Source organism: Haliaeetus leucocephalus, unplaced genomic scaffold (genome assembly GCF_000737465.1).
Source record: "Haliaeetus leucocephalus isolate CR32 unplaced genomic scaffold, Haliaeetus_leucocephalus-4.0 Scaffold906, whole genome shotgun sequence".
NCBI classification, from domain to species: domain Eukaryota; kingdom Metazoa; phylum Chordata; class Aves; order Accipitriformes; family Accipitridae; genus Haliaeetus; species Haliaeetus leucocephalus.
In genome coordinates, this window is record NW_010973342.1 from 274,474 (window position 1) to 296,979 (window position 22,506).

General features: G+C 36.5%; 1 protein-coding gene across 3 annotated transcripts; it reads right to left on the bottom strand.

The window, feature by feature from the left end:
- Positions 1–12,770: 12,770 nt before the first annotated feature.
- On the bottom strand, positions 12,771–22,254 carry LYAR (Ly1 antibody reactive). 3 transcript variants are annotated; one of them, XM_010583452.1, is made up of 8 exons: positions 22,070–22,254; positions 21,005–21,119; positions 18,889–18,996; positions 17,380–17,463; positions 15,120–15,456; positions 14,741–14,845; positions 13,742–13,827; positions 12,771–13,425 (listed from the first exon to the last, which is right to left on the bottom strand). In XM_010583452.1, the coding sequence occupies exons 1-8, from the start codon at positions 22,189–22,191 to the stop codon at positions 13,291–13,293; spliced, it is 1,092 nt and encodes a 363-aa protein (XP_010581754.1). In that variant the 5' UTR covers positions 22,192–22,254; the 3' UTR covers positions 12,771–13,290. The 3 variants fall into 3 exon arrangements, 1 of the variants encoding a protein (XP_010581754.1); XR_775391.1 differs by lacking the exon at positions 12,771–13,425 and adding an exon at positions 14,482–14,586 and having other exon boundaries at positions 13,745–13,827; XR_775390.1 differs by lacking the exon at positions 12,771–13,425 and having other exon boundaries at positions 13,745–13,827; positions 14,482–14,845.
- Positions 22,255–22,506: the final 252 nt, after the last annotated feature.

Below are 22,506 nucleotides of genomic sequence, written 5' to 3' on the forward strand. Positions count from 1 at the left end.
GCCCAAAGGGGCGCCTCAGCACAGGGGGCGGGTCTTCGCCGCCGCCGCCGGCCTCCATCTTGGGCCGCTCCGGCAGTGACGCCAGGGCGGGGGCGGGAAGCGCGGCGGCCGTTACGGCCGTTGGCGTGAGGGGCGGCGACCCCCTGTGTGGGGTCGGAGGGAGGCGGCGGGAGGGCGGGCGGCCGCAGGGCCTCCTCCGGGGTTCGGCTGTCGCTGGTCGTAGCCTTGCCAAGCCCGTGGTCGGTCGGAAAGCGAGTCCGAGCGGCTGGTCCCCGCGGCGGTGCCCGGGTGCCGGGGCGGGAGCGGGGGGGGGCAGAGCGCTGGGCGCTGCTGGAGCACGGCTGCCGCAAAGGATCGCCCGGGTAATGGCCCAGTAATATATTATAAATCAACAGGATCGTAAATCGCACTAATCCCCGTTGGAAGTCGTGAACAGTGTGATGTAAATCCGAGTGCCGGAGTGAGGACTGTTTCATCAAAATAATTAAGAAAAACGGGAACACTGGGTGCATATAAATGCTTTGCTCCTCACATTTTGCTGCCCAGATGCTCTTGAGGACAGATGTTAGGAAAATCTCACCTTTCGTAACACAGAGCAGTGGTTTAGATGGGATAGGAGTCAAATAACAAGGCTCTCGAGAGGTTTCAAGACCCATAGGAATCCTGTAATACTGGATACTGCAACTCTTAACTGAAAATAATAACCATATTTACAAGACAAACTAGCTAAAAGTTAAATTAATAAAATTGGTAAATAGACTGTTTCAGCTCTGTAGCTGAATTCTGCATAACTAGATAAAAAGTCACGTCAGCACATTTCTGCAAACAAAACCTTGAGACTTGCTAGATTAGTATTGCTTTCTTGTTTATTCACGTGGACAAACTCAAAACTACTAAATTATATTGACAGATTCATCTTAGGTCTGGTCGTTGTAAAAATGCTGTGAATATATATACTGTATCTTTTGGGGTGTGCTCATTGAATAAGTAACATGGCTTTTAAAATTGAAATTTGTTTCTAATAGTAATGATGTATTAGGCTAATTAGATGATACGTGTAGTACTTACCAATCCTGTGGATTCTTGGACAAAATCATGTATGGCATAATGTTCCTACCGAGGCAAAAATCCCATTGACTACAGAATGGAAGTACCTGTCCCATATGGCACCTGATTTTCTTTATGGTGTAATTAAATGTAGAAGTATTCAATAAAAGCTCAGATTATTATGTGGTAGATTGAAGAAAAGGAATAATTTCAGTATGTGGGCTTTACTTACCAAAATCAAATTTATAGTCCTTCTAGTTACAGGTAGATTAAAGTTCAAAACCCAAACATTTAATAACCTGATTATACTTTTCCTTTTAGAAGGCAATCTGAGTATTTGCATGAAAACAGTGAGTATGAGAAATATGTCAAATTTTCACTTACCATGTGTAGTCTTTGCATATTGTGTGGCATTTATCAACATAAATCTTTGCAGATACTTCCTCTGTAGTTTTATGTTGAGAAAACAGGAAAAGCAAAAAGAATGGAATATAGGCTGCAGATAAATAATTATGTATTTTATCAGTAAACCTTAAAATATGTCAGGTCATCCTAAGGGTAGAAACTAATTGGTAGAAGCTAATCAGGGTACAAGCTAGACTTGATCTGAACTGCACTGTTTTTAAGCAGTTCTAAACCTGTTGAGTAACTAATGCCCTTTGAAATGAGTGGAAAAAAACTGGGGTAAGTCTTAATAAAATAATAGATCTTCTGCATATATAGTCTAATTCATACAGTGTTATAGCAGGTTTAACTCAGTAGACGTACATCAGTTTAACTAGTGTAATGATGAACCCTAAAAGTACATAAGACTAAGTTTTTTCAATTTATTTAATTATCACCACTTTTTCTTACATTTGGTTTCAGTTGTAGCTGCTGAAGTAATGGAGAATTTGACTTAATCAGTGCATTCTACCATTAGAAGAAAAACAGCACTGGCTCTTCATTTGTCATGTAACCTGATATGTAGATACACTGTGTTGTATAATCTACCTGGATATGTTATCTTTTCACAAAGGGGCTGCTAACAATAATTTATCAGGAAAAAATGACTATGTTTTCCTAAATATCCTATCGTCTGTTTTATAGATGAGTGAGGTTCTAGAGACAAGGAAAGCAAGGGTTCTGGTTATTCTTTATTACTGTGCATTGAGTTTTGAGTAAATTCAGCCTAAAAGATACAAGAATGGAACAATTTTATTTTTTTTTTTCTCTGCAGAAAGCCGGGCCTTCATTTACATCTAAATTTCATGTGAGCAATGTCATAGTGAGTAGAAATTGTTTTCCCAGCCTTAGAACATGTGTCGTGTAAGGGCCAACCACATCATAGTCCTTAGTGACTGGTGATTATTTTTTATTTAGTTCGGTTGAGTATTTTGAAGTTAACAGCTCGTGGGAGCCTCTGAGCTCTGCTTTCTTAGCGATGAAATAGAGGTTTCTTTGTTTTATTTCCTTTGAGTGAAATGATTACCTCAGCCTTCACTTCTATGCTAGTGATTCAAATAAGAAACAAAGGAAATCTTCTTGTACTTTCTTTGCAAAAGCTATTCATAGGAAATATCTTTGATTTAAACATAGCAATTAAATAAATATGTATGCTTGAAAAGGTTAAGATCTGTTAGTGTTACTAAACTGAAGACTCCTGTTTACCTACAGAGTAGGTATTGTGCAAAGAGCTGAAATAAGAGCTTCCTTTCCCTGACTCACTATTGACCTTAACCTAGACCATGTTCAGTGTTTGTAGAGCTGAGATGTTTTCTGTGATCTTTTCACAGAGCTTCTCTGATTCAGAAATTATTAATCCGTTAAAGAGTAGATAACGATCAGGAGCTGAACGGAGACTGTTACAAAATGAACAACATAATTAAAGCATCTAAACAACGGGCCTGCTATGGGTAGTTAATTCTTGCAAGTAAAAGTTTAATCCCTGCAGAAATGTTAGGAAGTATTTTAAAATGTGGTACTTGATCTGATAAATTTAGTTAACAGTCTGTGAAAGGAATTGTGAATTTGAAGATTCTGTGAAGGAAATGTACAAAGGGTACAGTTTGCAGTGTTTTTTGTTAAATGTATTTCTGGTCTCTTGCATAAAGTGAATTCTTCCCACATTTTCAGAAAGTAGCTTCAGCAACTTCATGCTCTTTTCTTTTAAATAAGAAAGAATGCTTTGTAAGTTATTTGAATGTGTTTAAATATTCAGGTTTTGCAGTAGCAAATGAAAGGTGAAATTTGCAATCTAATTGGATATTTTAAAAATAATTTTCATGTTGCTTGCTGAGTATTTGCTATTTACTGATTAGTTGTTTTTATGTTGATTACAGGTAACTCTTAATGACACACACAAGTGGTAGCTTTTTACATTCCTTGACTGGGTACATCTAAATTTTAGAATTAGACTTCCCAGTTAAATTCTTACTTCTAGAAAGTCAAATTAGTTTTCTAGTATTCTAGCAAATATTCGTAACTTTTTCCCCATGACAGAAGTCAATAGCTAAATGAGCCCAAATGTAGTCTGTTCACAAAAGACCTGACTGGAATTTTCTTCATTTCTTATCTAAGTAGGGCTGGCTCCTCTCTCCATATGTTCATTTTTAGCTGAAGGAGGTTGGCTACAGTGTATGCATATTCTTCATTTTGAGAAGTAATTGTGCAATATACTCTGTGCTTTCTGTTCATGAACTAAGAAATACTAAAGTGAGTAGTAATCTGCTGCTTATCTTCCACTGTAAGGAGTAAGAGGGGATGGGTAGAGGTTGTCAATCCTTTCCAAATGTTGTTCTTGGAGTAAAGCATTGCATATCCTCTCGTACACTGAGTGAAAAAGTAAATGCATTGTCTCCGTCATCCAGGTAAGAAAAAAGACTTCAAATAGTACTACAGTTCTCTTGCTTTCATCTAGCATTCCTTTAATTATTTTAAATTCAGTACAATGGAAAAAAATCACCAAAGGACTTAAAAGCACTTGGTATGAATAACTTAATGCAAATCTGAAAAACAACTGAAGGTTAAAAATCAACTCTGAATGTGGTACGTATACAAACTATTGAACTCAAGTTGAATTCTCATGTGAGTATTAAATTACAGTGCAGCCCTGAATTCACCCTTTAGGAAGGAAACAATACATATAATAGTGTGTTTGATACCAAGAATGCACTATATATAAGCATGCAAGCATTTGAACTTCATGAAGGAAAAGAAAGCAGAAAATATAAAGGCAGTTAAAAAGGTGAAGAGGGCATCTAAGAGAACAGAAAAAGAGCGCATCACATAATGTCATCTGACTTATCTAGGTATGTTATTCTTCACCTTCAAGGTTGTCTGCAAATTACAAAGCTGGTCCAGAACATTACTTTAATCTGAAGTATCTATTTGATGGGACACCATTTCAACACCCTCAGTTGTGCTGATTAAAAATGTTAGGTAGTGTCAATGTTTGACTCTTGCCTTTTGTTATAATAGGCATTAAGAATATAAAATGAGAAGACTGTTCATTACAGCTTGGATCCTCAAACGTGTAAACAAAACCCATGAAATAAATCTGGATAAACCATTCTCCTAGAAGTTGCTAAGCAAATCTTCCTACTCTCTCTCCTAAATAATTTCTTGAGTTTAGTTTCACTTAACTATGCGTACTTTCTTAGGGAGTACAATGGCTCTCAAAATGTTTTCCTAAGACTGCAGTTTAATGATACAAAGCCCTTGGCAGCAATACTCCAGCTATAATTGTTCTTGACTACTGAGTCCCTAGTAGTGGTATATAATACCGCTCAGTTTGAGGATTTGATCTGGTTTTAAAAGTCTGAAAAAAAGGCAGGGGGTGGCGGAGAGGCAAAAGCAAATGGCCAGATGTGGGTGGGTGGGAAAGGGAACACTTGGGAATTACTGAAACTGATTTCCTCACTGAGGAAGAACTCTGTGCAACCACGCATCTGTAACAATATGACAAGAATTTCATACCTAGGGCATTTAGGAACATCCTGAAGTTTGGGGGGGTTTTTTTTGGAATAATGAAGATCACAGATCTAATTCACGCAGGAAAGACTATCAATTGTGGGAATGAGCATTCAAGTTTATTATTCATCGAACATTTGCTCTACAGGAGTATTGCTCTTTTTAGGCATGACACTTTATTTCTGAATTGATAGAGGTTAGCATTTTTTTAGGCTGTGGTAGCATATTAACTATTGTTTTGGAGATGGTCTAGTGTCCCCACTGCCTGTGATTTGACTGCTGTAACGAAGCAGGGACAAAAAGCTGCTTGGGCACGTGGACCTCACTGTTACAAGATTAGAAAGTACAGATAATTTTCATAATGTGTTCAACATAGGAGCATCTCACTGATGTATATAGTGTGGAATTCAGCTCATGCTGTTTGCCTGCATAATCTTTCTGTGGAGTCCTGAAAAAAATAAACATGAAACAAAGGTCTTACACACTTCATTCAGGTTTATAAGCAGGTTTTCTTTACCATCGTCCTTGACAGTCCATTACTGCTTATGTATCCTGTATGGTCAATTTTTCATATATTTTGATCTGGTATTGTAATTGGATGACAGAGTTAGAGGGAACACTAACAGAGTGCTATACTGTCAGAGAGAGAAAGGAAGAGAGAAAGATGTTTGCTGGTATGAAAACTAAATTCAGCAATACCTCGATTTGAAATTTTAGCTGGAGGATGGTTGTACAATTCCTGTTCCCATTTTGGCTAATCTGCTTAACGTGAACAGGTCTTTAAGAACATAGACTGAGTTAATATTTTTTCTTCGTATAGAAAACTTATCCAATGCTAACCTCTGAAACCACTTAAGTTCTGAAAGTTCACCAAAAAAGCTGAACTTTCAAAGATAGGTGAGACAGAATTGTAGCAGCAAGAAAGGAAGAGGAAACATACTTCATGGTGTAAGACAAGGAAACCGTAGGAACAAACAGTCCATAAAATGTCTGTAAATTGTAAAATGGATAGATGGGGGAAAAGAAAAATCAATAAAGTGCTCTAAGCCTAAGAGATGTTTGTACAATTCAGTAAAAGCTTTTATACTGGCAATTGATTTAGAAGTGCAAGGCAGAAATGCAGGCAAAAAGTATTGGCTTCAGTAAGTGAAGCACTTGCTTTAACAGTAAGAAAGAAAAGTCTAGGAGAAAATTCTGGTCCTGTATCATCCATGAAAAACATTATCTTTTGTCATGCATGGATACTATACAGGGTCAATTGCTGTGTATTCCTCCTTGAATTCCTTCTCATCATCAAGAATCAAAGGCCATCTGAAAAAGAGATGGCCTCGAAATGTCTTGATTTCAGAAAATCAACTGTATAAAAGTGCACTTCATGCTTTGTATTTATATATTAAAGGCTGGATTGCGAGAGTTCGTTACATGGCTACTGCAAAGAACAGAACGAAGGAGTGAAAATCACAGGTTTTGAGCCATCTGCAATGCAGGTGAAATTCTGGTGTTATTTTTCATTCAGTTCGTCACTTAAATGAGATGTAGTGACCTGAATACTTTCAGATGGATTTCATGGTGCGTGAGTGGAAGATCTCAGTATGTTTAAAAGCACCTTTTTTCTAATAAAACAAATACATGTGAGAGTTGAGCTTGACTCTGTAATTAGGCCTCATTTAGGATTTTGATACTAATTCAGTAGTAATGCATTCCACCTAAAAGTTTGAGAATAATAGTTTAATGGGTACGCATACAGAGACACAATTTCTGTTTTTCTTTACTTTCAAGTCATTTCAGGAACTACAAAACTACTTATGTAGGAAGTCAGTTATTTTACTTCTGCTGTAACTCAGATACAGAGTTGAGTAGCAAAGGGCAGTTTCTATGCAAAAGATCTAATGAGAAAGGCAAAACAGTCTGTTTGAAGACTGGACAATTCTAAGTCTTCTAGAATAAATTTAGAAGGGAAGGATAAATAAAAAATAAGGTGAAGATGTGTTTGAGAAAGGACTAAACTCTGTGATCTGCAGTCTTGCAGAAAAAAAGTCCAATCTAAGTAAAATTTTGAAGATTTTTCAGCCCTTACCCTGTGAGAGTGTAAAAGCATGAGAATACAGGTGTAAAAGGAATTTTATCTCAAGTGCAAAGAAAAGCAGTAGGTTACAGGTGCAAAAGGAATTCGTATCTTAACAAATGCAAAGAAAAGTTACTACTAAAACTTCCTCTAGTCCAAGTGAAATTTAGAATTCAATATAAAATAACACTTCCTGTAAAAGTACTAATGGGAAACACGATATGCTGCTTTTCTTGGCTGACAGAGCAGAAAAGAAAGTTAGAGGACTTGTTTTTTCTTAAAGGCTAAATAAGGAGAAGAAAGGGATAAATGTTGAATATATTAACTGAGATATCTTGTAACCTGTGAATACAGCTTAATGGATAGAACAATATGCCTTTTTTTGCTTATCTTGCACAAAAAGTTTAATATTTGCTCTCTTCTTTCCTTAATAAGGGTGAGTGTTACAGCTTTAAAAGTTTCTGAATGAAATCATGTATTGGGTCTCTGTATCCTGTGGTCATCAGCTATAAGCCACTACTCATGTCGGGATCTGACTACATTGTACTGATGCAATTGGATTATAGCACCAGGTGGGAGGATTGGTTTTCACTGGGAGAAGGAAGAATGAACTACTCTAATGCACCGGTACAGTGGAGGGCTGAGCACAACAAATAAGTAGCCGTCCTTTGAAGCTTTTTTGTTTCAGTGATTAAACTCCCTGCTTAAATGCTTATGCTATACTCATAAAGAAAGCCACTAGCTTTAAACAATTTTCTAATTTACAATACTTCTTCCTTCCCCACCCTGCCACCAAGACATTCAAGTTCTAAGACACTATTTTAGAACAGAAATTTTCAACAATAAGGCATATTTTATTATGAAGATACCTTCTGCTGTTCCGAAAGTCAATAAAACAAAGATTCTGGAACATTTCGTCATGCTATGTTACTATTATCTTATGGTTTCTCATAAATTTATTGTGACTGTTGACATTAACAATGACTGCTAAACATATAATTTGTGGGAAAAAAAAATTCTGCATGATTTTGTTAATTTGTGTTAAATGCTAAGTGAAGCTTTATACAAGCATACTCTTGCACTAATTTTTCAGTATCCTGACCCATGTTACAACAAAAAAATTTCCTGTGGTTACAGTAGTGAATGAATACTGGAAAACTGTAAATTGTTAACATTAATTTTATCTGTTTTCACATCTCAATTTGAAACAGAACAAGTGTAAAATATGTAGTTGCAAAGTAAATATTTAATATTATGACTTTTTTTATACTGTAACACTTAAATACCCAGCTCTTGCTAGTAAAATCAGAACTCTATTTATATTCTCATTTATTGAGATCTATCTGTACAAACTATATTAAAATACTAGCCTTAATGGCATAAAGTAATGCAATTAAACTAGGAAATGCACAAAATAGAATTCACACTTGTGCTACCTTATCTCTTTTTTTAAGTTGCATGTTTTACAGTGCTTTTCTGCTTCTGCAGAAGTTTGGAAGGACTCCCTCTCTCTCCTCAGAATCTAGGATGGCAGCTGCAAGGTAATAAAGTCCCTTTCTGAATATTAATGTTGGTTGATTGCAAGTGAGAAAAACAAGAAAAAGCATATGTCCATCAGCTGCAGGCTTCTGCCACACTGCAGAATCAACATTAAGCAATGCCCCTTTGTCCTGAAAGCACAGGAGAAAAAAAAAAAGTGGGAAAGGTGATGATGTTTTAAAAATACCTGGTTTAAAGAACTTGAGATGCTGCAGGTCATCAGGTTTTTTGTTTAATGTGCAAAGACTTAAGTCTTATTTTAATGACCTGCATAATACTGATGTTATCTGAACTGCACAGCAATTCATATACCAAAAGATAAGAACTGTTAGAATCAGAAAGATATCAGAGTAAAAAATGGAAGTGTAAGCCAGTCATTTTGATTTTGAGGGTCTGCAACAGATCAGTGATCTCAGGTTTGCTGTTGGGTTTGGTTTTGGTTTAATGATATGACTGCGGTATGTGCTAAATTTTGCCAGATTTTCCCATGTACACAACTGAACTCATTACTCAGATGTGTTTTTGATGGCTTCACGACCAAATGGTACAAAAAGTGAACTCAGTGGTTCAGTAGATAAAGTCCTCTATAGCAACACAAACTCAGTACACTGGCATGCTATTAAAAGAAACTCCAATACCATAGCTGTTCTGTCAAATAAAAGGATGACATAAAGGGCTACATGGTAGTCATGACATTCTTTTAAATATTCTGTACTATATATAGTGTGCTTGATGAAGGCACCCGCAACTTTCCTGTCTGTGCATAACCCTGATTGATTGACTTTGCTGCTGAGAACCTAGATCAAAGATGACGAACTTTCTGGTTCATTATGTGGCTGCTGTCAAATGTATTTAAAACGTCAGTTGTGGATCATGTCAGCTAAATTTCCATGGGCATCAAACTTGGCATCAAGGGCAACTGCTTGCAGTAGTCGATTTTGATGATCAAAGATAGATCAAAGGGAGGGATGATGGTCACGCAATCAGCATATGCACAACACCCAGAACCACTGCAATTACTGTGAGCTAGATCTTCCTTCTTCAAATACATGCATGCACAGATGGATGTCAGTCCTGTCGTCATTTGTTTTTGAAAGTGAGAGACCCCAAAGTCACTCAATTGAGGACTTAAGAGTTGTTCAATCAAATTAATCACCTGACCTAGAAGCTGGGATCAGATAATAATGCTTAATGAACATATTAATTAAACTACAAGCAGGTGCTCGGCAAGTTTCCACATTACCACTGAGAGTTGTGCCTTGCTGTTCTCTTATACCATCTGGAATAATAATTTTAAAATAATACACGCTCTCTGAATGCAATCAGGTAAATTGATACTGTTGCCTGCTTGCATTTGGTAAATCTTAAGGTAGTACACCCTCCCCCTAACTTAAAAACAAAAGAGCATCCAAGGTATGGTAACTTCATTGCAACAGATCCATAGGATTTAAAAAAAACACTGGTAAATATGCTGATTAATCACCAAATAGAAATTAGATAGAAATTACTGTTTTTCTGTCTTCATGAAATATTCTGGTCTGCAAGGGATTATGGCTCCCTCTGAAACAATTACCACTAAATTGGTAGTTTTAAAGAACAGGGTAACTTCAATCTGATCGAGACATCATTAGCTGCAAGGAGTAAATTAAAGCTGAATTCTGTTGCAAGTGGAAAAGCCAATTTCAGTCCTCTGAGGAATCTATTAATCGTCTAATGAAAAAAACCCACAGAGGTCGTCTTTTGTTTTTTTTACTGGAGAGCTGCATGTCAATAATGCAACTATACATGGACTTCAGTAGCACTTGAAGTCATCAGTAATTAGAGGCATAGACTCATCCACCATACTACAGTACTTCCAGGAACTTCAGAAAGAAAAATATACCTACAAAGCATATTGCTCCCCTCGACCCTTCTTTCTGCCAACAGACTAGGAAAAGGTAATACTACTATAATGACGTATAATGAGGTAATACTACTGTAATTGTAACAGGACTTACTCACAGTAGACTCCCACTAGTGACCATCAATAAAGAGGCATTAATTTGATCCACGTCTGCCAAATCATTAGGAAAAACCTGAATGGCAGCTGGTGCTGCTTTGCCCTTTACACAGAGAGGGGAAGAATAAGATGCAAAAGTCACGTTTACTACCCCACGTAGGTACTACTAGCACAACCATGGCAATGCACAGGGGAAGTCAGGCATTTGAACCATTAAGAATCACAAGTTACTGCAGGAAAAAATGCCAAGGTCAAATCCTACTCAGCTCATCTGCATACTGTTGGTTTGCTACAGTATTATTCTGTATTTTCAGCTTTAAACCGATGCGTCATGTTTCTCAACATTTAGTCTGCTGCTTTGCTTTGTTCAGTGATCACTGAAGTAAACCCTGAGCATCAGACACCAGAACTCTGCAATGACAGGAAGGAAGTAAGTATCTGGTTATGTTAGACTGAATAAAAAGAACTGTTGCACAACTTCAGAGGTTCTTTTAGACTCTTGTTTCCATCTGATATAGATCAGCTTCTTTGTCTGTAGATTAGAAAATGCTGATGCTTTTCATGAGCAGAAACTGTCATTCCCCCAAGCTGTAAAAGATAACTTGCAACACTCCAAAGTAAGAATTTGCTGTGAAAATTTACTTTTAAATGCATACCAGAAACAATCCAAACTGCCCTTACCAGTTTGAAAAAGGAAAAAACATGCAGCTGATGAGCATGTCAAGAAAATAGTAGGTCTTCATGAAAAAAAAGTGCGTGTAATGCAGGTTGCGAACAGTGGTATGGCCAGTATTGCTACTCCACAACTCACTGGGCAGAGCGACCTTCTGCTGCCCTGTTCAGAAACTGACCTGAGCTGTGAGATAAGCTCCCACACCAAGGCAGCTGGGACCAGCTGGCTGATGAGGCTGGAGGCAGACAGCAGGAAGACCATCCTGGCTTGTGGGCATGGGACTGGCATTTTGAAGCGTAGGATAGAGAGTAAGGTTAGGTCCTAGTTTGAGGGCAGGGAAAGGAGGATGGAGGCATGGCACAGAATTAGCCACCACCACTGTAGTAGCTGCTGACTGCACCCATAACTGCTGCTGTCATCACAAGAACTTAGGAGATCATCAGCAAAATTTCAGCAAATGTTTCTATACGTGTGTCAAACGTGCTGTGGTCAACAACAATGGAAGATGAAAAGTATAAGAGAATGGCATAATTTGGAATTAATTCTAAACAAACAAACAAACTCTGTAACAATTACTGTAACAAAACTATTTATGATCTTAATGTAACAATATTTGTTGTAAAATAAATACAGTGAGTGAAAAGGTTAACAGCACTGTCTTAATTTCAGTCTCACTGACAAGGACTTATTTTTTTATATGCCCTTTCCTAAATTAAAAACAAACAAAAAAGGAATCTAAGTTTTTGAAATATGTTCAAACAACTTCTCAAAGTTTCTCCATGTCTGTAAATAAATTTTATTCTATTTATCTCCAAAGCCATTTTCATGAATTAACAACAAACACTTATTGAAGAGATCTTAAATTTATTAGGTATTTTTATTGCAACTTTTGTAATAAACAAGACAAATATGTACTCAGAAAAACTGAACCCAGTGTATCAGTTAATTTTTTCATATTTATACTTTTAATATATTCAGTATTTCTATAAATTCAGATATTTTCATTATGGAGTTTTGTAAAAGTGTATCTGCTTGAAATCACTATGCAATTTTCCAAAACACCAAACCACCTCCTGCAAGAAATTTTCTTTGGCTTTCTACCACTGTTTTTAACAATTACTTCATGGTAGGAAACTCCCTATCTGGAATTATATTGCATCTGATTAAAACCCTATAAACTTCCAAGAAACTTTCCCCAGGTAACTTTGTCTCTTACATATGTGTAAGTTTTCTGGCCTGCCTACATTGTTTCTTTGGCTGCAATATAACGGCTTCTTCAAATTTTGTATAATTTGTGGATTTGCTATACAATCATAAAGTGGCAAGATTTATTATATTTATGGTGGTGTTTTAAAATAATTTATTTCATCAGTCAATTTTTAGTCCATGTGACCACTTATACTGAAGTCAGTTGCATTACTAATGAAAACATTCAGTAGCTATGCATATACAAGTAACTGAGTCTTCAGATCTTCACTGAATGTGCAATATTACAAACACAAACTTGACAGACACTTTAATTATGCATTTTACAACACAGAATTAACAGGTTATTAAAGCCTGCATATACTAGCTACAGTGCGTAAAGGGGATACCATTTTGAATTTCAGCGTAACAAAACATTTATGCCATGGTGGGTTTTTGAATATGAAAATCCTATTTGCTCTTAAAACAGTTTCTGCAAAAAGCCACACAACCCAGGTCCTGATAAACATTCATGCCTATGAATTATATCCATTACTAGAACAATTTTAATACAGTAGGCAGCAATTATTCTCAATGCCTCTTAAAACTTGTACCAAAAAATATACATTTTCCATAAAATCAAAAAAATAAAATATCTGAAAGTGTTCTGTGATAAATCTAGAAAAAGAGGAATCCAGTCTTAAAAGTTAAATTCTGCTCTTACATACACATTTAAATTGAGACCAATGCATGATATTTGTACAGCTGACAGAAGAATTTGACTCAGTCTGCAAGATTAAAATACAAAAGTTATCAAAAGTATGGGAACTCTTATTTCAGGAGTTTAACTTTGTCCTTTAAAACTTTAAATTTGGGATTGTTATTCACTTTCTTATTAAATATAACTAGAATATCCTCTTCTGATTTGTGATGTTCACCAGCTATTGCGTAATACTGAGCTATAACCTGCACAAAGACAGAGAAACGGTTTTGAGTTAGTAAAGATGATTCCACTTTAAGCAATAATACATTCATGTTACTCTATTAAAAGTAGCATGGAATCTATTATGCTATTATTCCTTTGCAGAATTAGCATGGAATTTCTTCTGTAGTCCAGTAAGCAATAAAGAACATGTCCTTCAGTTGACATTCTGTTAATTTATATTCTGTTAAATAATGTCAAACTTTTTGCTTATGTGAGCCAGGATTTTATAAACTTAAGCATTACAGAAAGCAATTCATAAGACCAAAGGAGATTAAAAAAACCCATGTTGTACAGTACCTTTTTTCTTAGTTTTTTAATTGAAATTTCATTGTCTGGAGCCTGTTTCAGAACAGCTTTGATCGTTCCTTTCCAGTTGAATTTACCTAGAAAATAATTAGGTGTACAACATCATTAGTAAAATTAGGTATTTCCAGGTTTTCTTCTCTATTAGGAACCAGATCTTCAATCTCCTAATTTTGGAACCAGTTCAGCTACCACAACAGTTGTTATCTTACTGACCCTACAACAGCAGGGTGTCTTAAGCATGAAGTCAGGTAGGCTGTTTCTGAAGATCATAATAGGATAGACATGAAGAACCAACATACTACTTGAACAACTACAGTCAGGATTGCTTTTACTTAACTTGTGTGCTTCAGCTATTAAGCAGCAACTCTTACATAATACAGAAATAGTTGGGAAAATCCTGCCTCCTCACCCTTAGAGCACAGGTAGGCAAATTTCACACAGTACCCACTTCAGAGGTCATTACTTGGTAGTTTCCAAATAAACAATCTGTATGTTCAAGTAGACATTCCCCAACAGTAATAGTGTGTAGGATAATGGGCTTAAACAGGTTTAAGCATAAATGAAGGTCCAACACAGCTGAAGTCCAATTTGTGATGCACTGAGCAAAAATGGGGATACAAGAGATACAAAGAGATAGGAGAGCTGTTACCCTTTTTCCTCTATTTTGGCTAATGTGCATGGCAGCGGGGAAGAGACCTGCTGTGGTGAAACAAACATGTCAAATTCCTCACCGCCCAGTGAAGGCAAGTGTAGCCAAAGGTTGCCAGCCCAGCAGAAGCAACAAATGAGAGAAGTAATTCAGCATCAGGTGTTAAGTGTAGCACAGGTTACTTACTCTGGAACAGATACACATATTGAATTTACATACGTATATGTATACTGAGGCACAATTTATTTCACGGCTTGCTGCAAAAGCACTGTATTTATATTCTGCACTAGGTCTTTTGCAGAATAGTTTTGTAACTATCTAAACTCCCCCTTTAAGAATACCTTTATCTGTTCCCGCATTTTCTTCATTGCCATTGGTGTTTTCTGTTTCCATGTCTTCTGAAACATTTTCAGTTTTCATTCTCTTTGTTGTGATATGAGGTTCGTCTAGAGGTGGAATTGGATAAACATACACAAAAAAATTATAAAACTAGAAGAAAAGTTCTGACGTGACTTAAAGTTTTTGTTCTTGTAACATGAGCTTATATTTGCTAAGAGGTTCAGATTCTATAAAAGGACTGTGCAACCACAGTGTTAAAAAATAATCTAATTTTTATATGTAACTTACTACTTTACAAATTCTACTTGGGTAGATTATTGAGCTTTAAGGCATTGAAAAAAAGCATCTTGAAAAAAAACAAGAAAGGTGTAGGATGGATACCTTCTGCATGTTTATGTTTGCGTTTCTTTACATTTGTTTCCTCTTCTGTTTCACCCTGATGGCCATTTCCATTTATTTCAAATTCATTCTCCAAGCTCTCCTTTCCTTTTTTGGACTTTTTACTCTTTTTTACTTCTGACTGGTTTTCTAATTTCAAGTCTTTTTTCTCCTTCTTTTTGTTCTTTTGTCTCTCTTCTTTTCGTTCTCTCTTATTCTTTTTCCTCTCAATTTTATCATCTGTAATTCCATTTTCTTCTGCCATTGTTTTTTCCCCAGTTTCTGCAGACTGCCCCTCCTTCTTCTGTTGTGGTTTGTCTTGCTCTTTTTCACTTGAAATCTTTTGTTGAAAGACAGATTATTACAATTTTTACATGCCTTTTCTGACATTGCAACTTTTCTCTGCTACATCATTCATGAAGAATACTAATATCCTGAATTCAATAAAATTGCTTACACGTGGTGACATCAGTTACCTGAGAAATAGTGCTAAATAGTGGCTGATTCTTCTTTTAACTTAACAGCCTAAATGCTAATTACCTTAACATCACAGAAAAAATGTTATCTAACAACATATATAATTTCCACTTGAAATAATTGTCTATATTTTTTTTAACATACTTGCTAAACATAATTAAGGGAGAGACAACTCTTTGATTTACACAGACAAAAATACAGCATATTACAGCGAGATACAGAACCTATTCCCAAATACATGGACCTTGAATAATGACCTTAGCTTTGCCATCCAGTTCCCTGTCTTGGGATATGTCTGGGACAACAAACTATTATTGCATGATGTCAATAAAGGTGCTGCTGGTTGTTTTAATTGTACTTTTCTCACCTTAACGTACTAGGGTTTCTTTTAATGTTCCTGGACTTGTAATAAATTTCTTGTAGGAAAATTAATATATTAATGAACATTTTTATATTTAAATTAAACTTTAATTTTATTAATTACAAGTGAAACACAATTACTGAAATGTTAATGTGGCTATTTAGAAAGAGAATACATGTTTATAGAAGGAACTTAATACCAACATGTTTTTGTAAAGAGTAATTTCAATTCAATTCAAATTCCACTTAAGAACTTCCTTTGAGTACATATGCTTCAAGGTATGTATTACAAAGACTATCTTGAGATGTTTTTAAGATCTCTTGAAGGTGTGTTGAAATGATCTGAGCAATAAAGCTTTGTTATATATTTTACTTTAACGCTATATTCTATGGAAAATGTAAATTGTTTACTTGTGTTTAAAATAATTGTTCTGAGTCAAGATTTATTTTTTTAAAAAATCAGTTTAAATCAAGAGGGAACTGCTTATGACTTTAGTAAAGTTGTATTGACTCACAATTAATGTTCCAGCAAGACAAGGCACTTGAAATTCAGTGCCCCGAGTTTATGTTATATTCATATCCTTTAAAAAAAGGTATTTCTGTCCTTCCTGGCTCTTATATTTGGATTGTTCAGAAAAACTACAAATAGATTTAACTGGAATCATCAAATCAGGAACATGAATCATGATCAACAGGGGATTAATGTCAAAGCTATGCCTGCACTCTTCCTCAAAAGAAGCTGGGGGGAGGGGGAGAGCATCTTTACATCAACAGAGAAATAAGCTTCTGTAACAGCTTTCTAGTAGCAGTAATAGATGTGAACAAACATTCAAAACAACACCCTACCAAAACATGCTAAACTAGTACTGAAATAGCAAAGAATCAGGCACTGAGAAAAAAGGTCAGTGTGAGTCCACGATTTGGACACAGAAGTGCGAGGAATTTGCACCACAAACTGAAGGATCTCATCTCTCTCCACTAATAAAATAGGTGAACCAGGTGCTGTTTATTTCCCACTCCAATACACACAAATTTGAGGCCAATAAAGTTCTGAAAAGACATCGTTTTATTCCTTCTTAGTGCGTGGTGAAAGACTGGAACGAAAGATAGAAGTAGTGTTTTTCCCTTTCCTTATGTACCAATAGCATAGAATAAAGTTAAATTAACCTTCTGATTATTGTGTCACCATCATGCCACTGTGTCCAGGTTTTTAATCACAACGTGCCCAGTATGCATAACTACTTCAGCAACAGTATGTTCCACAAATTAGCAATTTAGCCTAGGAATATTACATTATAACATAATCCACTGTAACAGTGGGAGACAATATTTCTGCTAACGTCTACAAAGGAGTCTGAAAGGCTTTCCTTCCAGCATTTTTGACTGCATTCCTGTTGTATGATGTTGTACCTCTAACTTAACTTACGTTTCTGGTTGCTTCAGAGAAAATATCCCACACCTGGTCTTGCAAAGTGCTGTCAGTAATTCTCAAACTATTCTTCATCCAATTCTGTGCAGGAAAAAAATACAATAACTGAAAAGGTGCATCTCTGATTTTTTTCCTGATTACCCTACATTTGGTTCTTCGTTTTATTTTTCACTTAAGAATATAATCACTTCTTCTGATTAAGATCTGGTTAGATGTTTAGTCTCTATGAATCTCTTAAACATCCATGCTAAATGGTCTTGCATAATGCCTCCATAGTGTTATGAGGCTATACCATGCTTCTCAATTGCCTCACCAACAGTAATCCAGAGGTAAATACAGGGAAAACATAATCCTCAAGCTTTTGAATACAGCTGGTTATGTTAATGTCCTACCAAACCTTCTCACTGTTTCCATGAGTTAAAACATTAAGGATCTGATCTTATTTATTTATTTGTGTACTGGACAAATGGTCATGCTCCTAAATGGATACCTTAGTTTATTACAGAAAAGTAAAATTTAAGCAAATATGTCAATGCAAACATTTGGAAATCATTGGGGCTATTGCAGGAGTTACTGCTGAAAATGAGAACAAAGCAGTAAATTTCTACTGATAATATGCTCACACTATCAGCAACAGATCAACTTTCAGGAATGTGGGATTCTAAGTAAAACCTAATGTAACGATTTTTGCATTGCAATGAAAATCCCAGGAAAGCTGCCTTAGTAAATTGGAACAGCTAACTGCAAAAACTTTTCATCTTCCACTGCAACATTCTTACAAAAAAGAAAGAGGCTTCTTGACAATATCACTTTCCCTGCTTAGAACATTAATTTTGTAGAAAAGTATTCTAACCTTCAGCTCGCTAGCAGCAATTTCACCGCAGCTCTATTAGGTTCTATGTGAGTGCTTTGGAAGCAATCATGATCTTCTCTCAGCCTCACAATCTGAGGCACAGAACAGGGAGGAAAAAAAAAAAAAAAAGGCCAGCTTGTCAGTAATTCTTTACTGAAACCACATGAAACATTTGGAATTTGCTTTGGCTGTGATGCAAAGTTTAGTGAAGCATGCAGTGTGGGAGATTCTGTCAGAACACTGAGCAACAGGAAAACTCTCAAAACAGTATCTTGCCTTTACCAGGAAAAAACAAAGCCACAGAAATAAGAATCCTTTAAAAGTGTGTCTAAGAATTTGGACATTCAATAGAAATTGCAAATAGGAAAAAAAGAAAGGTATTAAAAAAAGAACAAGCCTACACATGGAGATTAAGCTTGAATGGTGAGTCTCTGCCTTAATACCTAATTAAAAAGGCACACAGAGAGTCCTTTTAAGCAAGGAGATTCACTTTACCAACATTGCCTATTTGAAACTCAGCTATTACACCATCTATTTACCAATGCCCAAATAAGCAGTTTGTCCTGCTTTTGTTAAAAGAGAGTGGTGCTCACTAAGAAAGTGTATTTTTAAGCTTACTGCATGGATTACTACAAATCTCTATTAAAACATACCTGAAACTTTACTTTTTTTCTTGGAATATTATCAAAGACACGCATTTGCTCCAGAATGTTCCGCACTTTAGGGCTTATGTTTGGCTTCTTCATTACTTCATGAATTTTCTGAATGAAGAAAAACAGAATTAAATCAGCAAAGCAGCACAATGATCAAATGATACATGCAAGGTACGCAAGTCGAAAACACATTGGATAGAAATCAGCCAGTCCCCACAGCCTGTATAGCCTGCTCAAAAGAACTGTTCAATACCCACAAGAAAAACACTAACCTTTGGTTTTATCATAGATCATTAAGATGTGTCAAAGTTATCTATATAAATATTTATACCTATATAGTAAGCAGAGGCAAGCAGGACTGCCCACCAATGCTTTCTGATGTACAAGTTACAACCTGTAATAAAAACATTTAAAAGTAAAGTAACTGTATCTCATAGGAGATTCTTGCAGTGTGAAAAAGACCCACATTAAGAAAAGCAATAGTCAACCAATTGGTTTTTGCAAACTTCTGGAGTTAATTGTGAAAAATCAGGCTAACTTTGAGGCTACAGTTTGACATACATTTCTTTTGGCAGCAGTGCCAGCTTCAACAACCGTTAATCCCTGTAAGAACAGCTCAGACATATTCCTATGCTACGAGTGCCAGCACAAGAGAACAGAGGAGGTTAGGCCAGGGCCTTATGGCAGTTACTTTAACAGCACTGCTGCTTGTGGGGGAAAAAAGGCTCGGAGCTTCCCAATATTTAAAGATGTGTCCACTGGAGAGCTTTCCTGTACTTCTGAAAATCTGTTTACTGAAAGGTTTTGTGGATGTGTTAAGACTACCAGAAAAGGACGTTCTGTAATAATCCCTCACTTTTCTGTGTAGAAAGTACTTACTGTTGAGGAAGGCTAACAGTTTTCGTAAGCAATAGCATTCACATCATACTGCCTTTGAACAATGTACATAAACAATGTTCAATCTCAACAATGGCACTGATTGACTTCAGTGGTATTATTCATATGCCTTGAGCACACATGTAGCTTAGTACTTTCTTAGTGTTCTATATGAGACAGAAACCAACAAATCCATGGATAAAGGTATCTACCTAATTATATCTAATGGGCTTTTAAAAATGTGTTTTGAGAGTTACTTCCTAAAACCTTTAAAGAAAACTAACAGCCATAAGAGGGTAGGTTCTTGCATAGGATAAGTAACTACTTGAAGGGTAGGACAGAAGGGGTAGGAGACATTTCCATCCATGCTGGGGCCTCTGCTGTTCAACGTATTTACAAAGTATCTGAATAGAGGGCAGGAAAATTTTCCTGATGCTATGCTACTCAGGCTGAGGACTGTGAAGAATTCCAGTAAGATCTTAAGAGAATGAGTGACTAAGTAATAAGAAGGTGAATTAAATTCAACACAAATTCATGTAAAGCAGCATGCATAGGAAAAGGAATCCTAACTTCACATCTAAACTGGCAGGCTTTAAGTCAATCACTGGAGCTTAGACACAAGATCTTGGGGTTAAAACAGCCAATTCCATGAAAATGCCAGCACAATGATCAGCAGCAGTCAAAAAAAAAAAAAAAAAGTAGATCAACCAAAAATCAGTAAGAAAGGAATTAAGAAGGACACGGAGAACATAATTATGACACAGAGTAAATCTACGGTTCATCCATATCTTGAACAGTGTACGTAGTTATTGTAACCTCATTTCACAAGGATACAGTAGAACTGGGAAGACTTCAGAGGACTAAAACTATAATTCACATATGAAGAACAACTGAGCGGGATAGGACTTTTCAGCCTGGAACAGAGACTACGAGATGGGGAAAGATGCCTGACAGGTCTACAAAAGTATATGTGGCATGAAGAGGGTGGACAATGATCAGTGCCTCTTTGTATGCAAGAACTAGGGAACATTAAATCGAACTAGTACGAGAGAGATTCAAACCAAACAAAAGGTGAGTTTCTTACCAGGATAAGCAATAGACCTACCAAGCAATTGCCAAAAGAAAGCCGTGGATACTGGGAAAAATAGATCTCTGGTTTGATCCAGTATAGCCTCTCTTGTGTCTTTAACAGTTATAAAAAATAGTTATTTATCATATCTGTATATAGTACAAACCTTACCTGAATCCACTCCTGTTGTTTAGCATCTCCTTTGTTAGTTTTGGCTTCAAAATCTTTTCCACCGTATTTCTGGTCTTCACTTACGCACTTCACGTGTTCCTTATAATCATCACCCCTGAACACAGGAGATTTTTAACTGTAGTTCACTGAAGTGTTTCAGTCCTTCAAACTATGCAGGACTTATGTAATCAACAAACGGAAGTAACAGATGGTAGCATCTATCATTTAAACCTTAACAGTGTCAACGCTCATATGAGTAAAGACTGATGTGCTTAAAGTACATGCTTATGAGACTGCTGACACTTCTGTCATGCTACAGTCTTCAGCGAAAATTTATGATTTACAAAATCAGATCTGAGTCTTCAGCATACTGCTTCTTTTCTTAGTGATGCTATAACTTATGCACATTTGTACATGTAATGTATGCACAGCTATTAACGCATATCTGTGTTTTACTACTCACATTGACATGTTTTAAAATTAGAAAAGCAGGTGAAAAACGCTTGCAAAAAACCTAATTCCTATGGATATACTAATGTGATAGCGTACTTCTGACCAATGTGTAAGTGCCCCCCAAAAGGAATTAGTGACGTAGATCTTAATCTTTTGTCAGTGAAGTATTGAGAAATATAATCATTATTTGAGGACAATCTTATTTTCTTATGCAAATTCATATACTTATATTTCGACTGCAGATAGCACTGCTTTCTTCCGAGTTCTGAGAAGTGACAACAAAATTCAGAATTTTTGATGTTATCACCAATCTCACTCTCTCTGCAGTAGTGGAATAAGTAACAGTTGTTGATGATCAAAAGCTGAAAGCATTGTCACTTATAACTGTAAAAGAAGAAACTGCAACTCTTGTTTACTGTGTGGTTTAGTTTGTCCTTGTGGTTCAAACTTGGATGATTAAGCTTGAAATTGTATAAAAAACATGTAGAATTTCTAAATACAAATAAAATTATTCAGAAATTGCCAAATTTAATTCTAATACACCATAGGAAAATCCTGTATTTGTGACAACCACTGCAGAGTGAGCAAGGCTATTTCCCGTCCTTTACCTACCAGAAATCCTTGCCACAATCCATGCAAGAAAGGCACTGACAGTTTCTGCAGATGTTCACGTGTTTTTCGACTTGCGCTTTCTTCACAGATTCTCCACACGCGTTGCATGTGAAAACGACCATGTTGGCGGTCGGTCGGTAGCTTCTATAAACTGGGTACAAACTTTTTCCTCCCCACACAAGTGCAGCCCTAGAAGAACAAGGAGGAGATCTCACATCTACCGCTTGAAAGAAGCGCTTGGACGGCAACTGTGCATCCACTCACAGAAAGTCTTAAGCAGTTCGATGTCCGCGCGCAAAAGATCAGAAGGAAAAACTCATTTTGCCCGATACCTCGAGCACAAGGGAAACCAGTAACGCTGAAACTAGTAAACCCCCCCCCGCCCCATGCCGACACGCTTCGCAGGCGGCGGCTCACGCTTACCCGCCGCGACCCCC

Excerpts from the sequence above, each read along its gene's own strand:
- LYAR (XM_010583452.1), bottom strand. The coding sequence starts at position 22,191 with ATGGTCGTTTTCACATGCAACGCGTGTGGAGAATCTGTGAAGAAAGCG. Across the intron at positions 21,120-22,069 it reads GATTGTGGCAAGGATTTCTG|GGGTGATGATTATAAGGAAC; the intron begins GTAGGTAAAGGA and ends TCCTGTGTTCAG. Across the intron at positions 18,997-21,004 it reads AACAACAGGAGTGGATTCAG|AAAATTCATGAAGTAATGAA; the intron begins GTAAGGTTTGTA and ends TTCTTCATTCAG.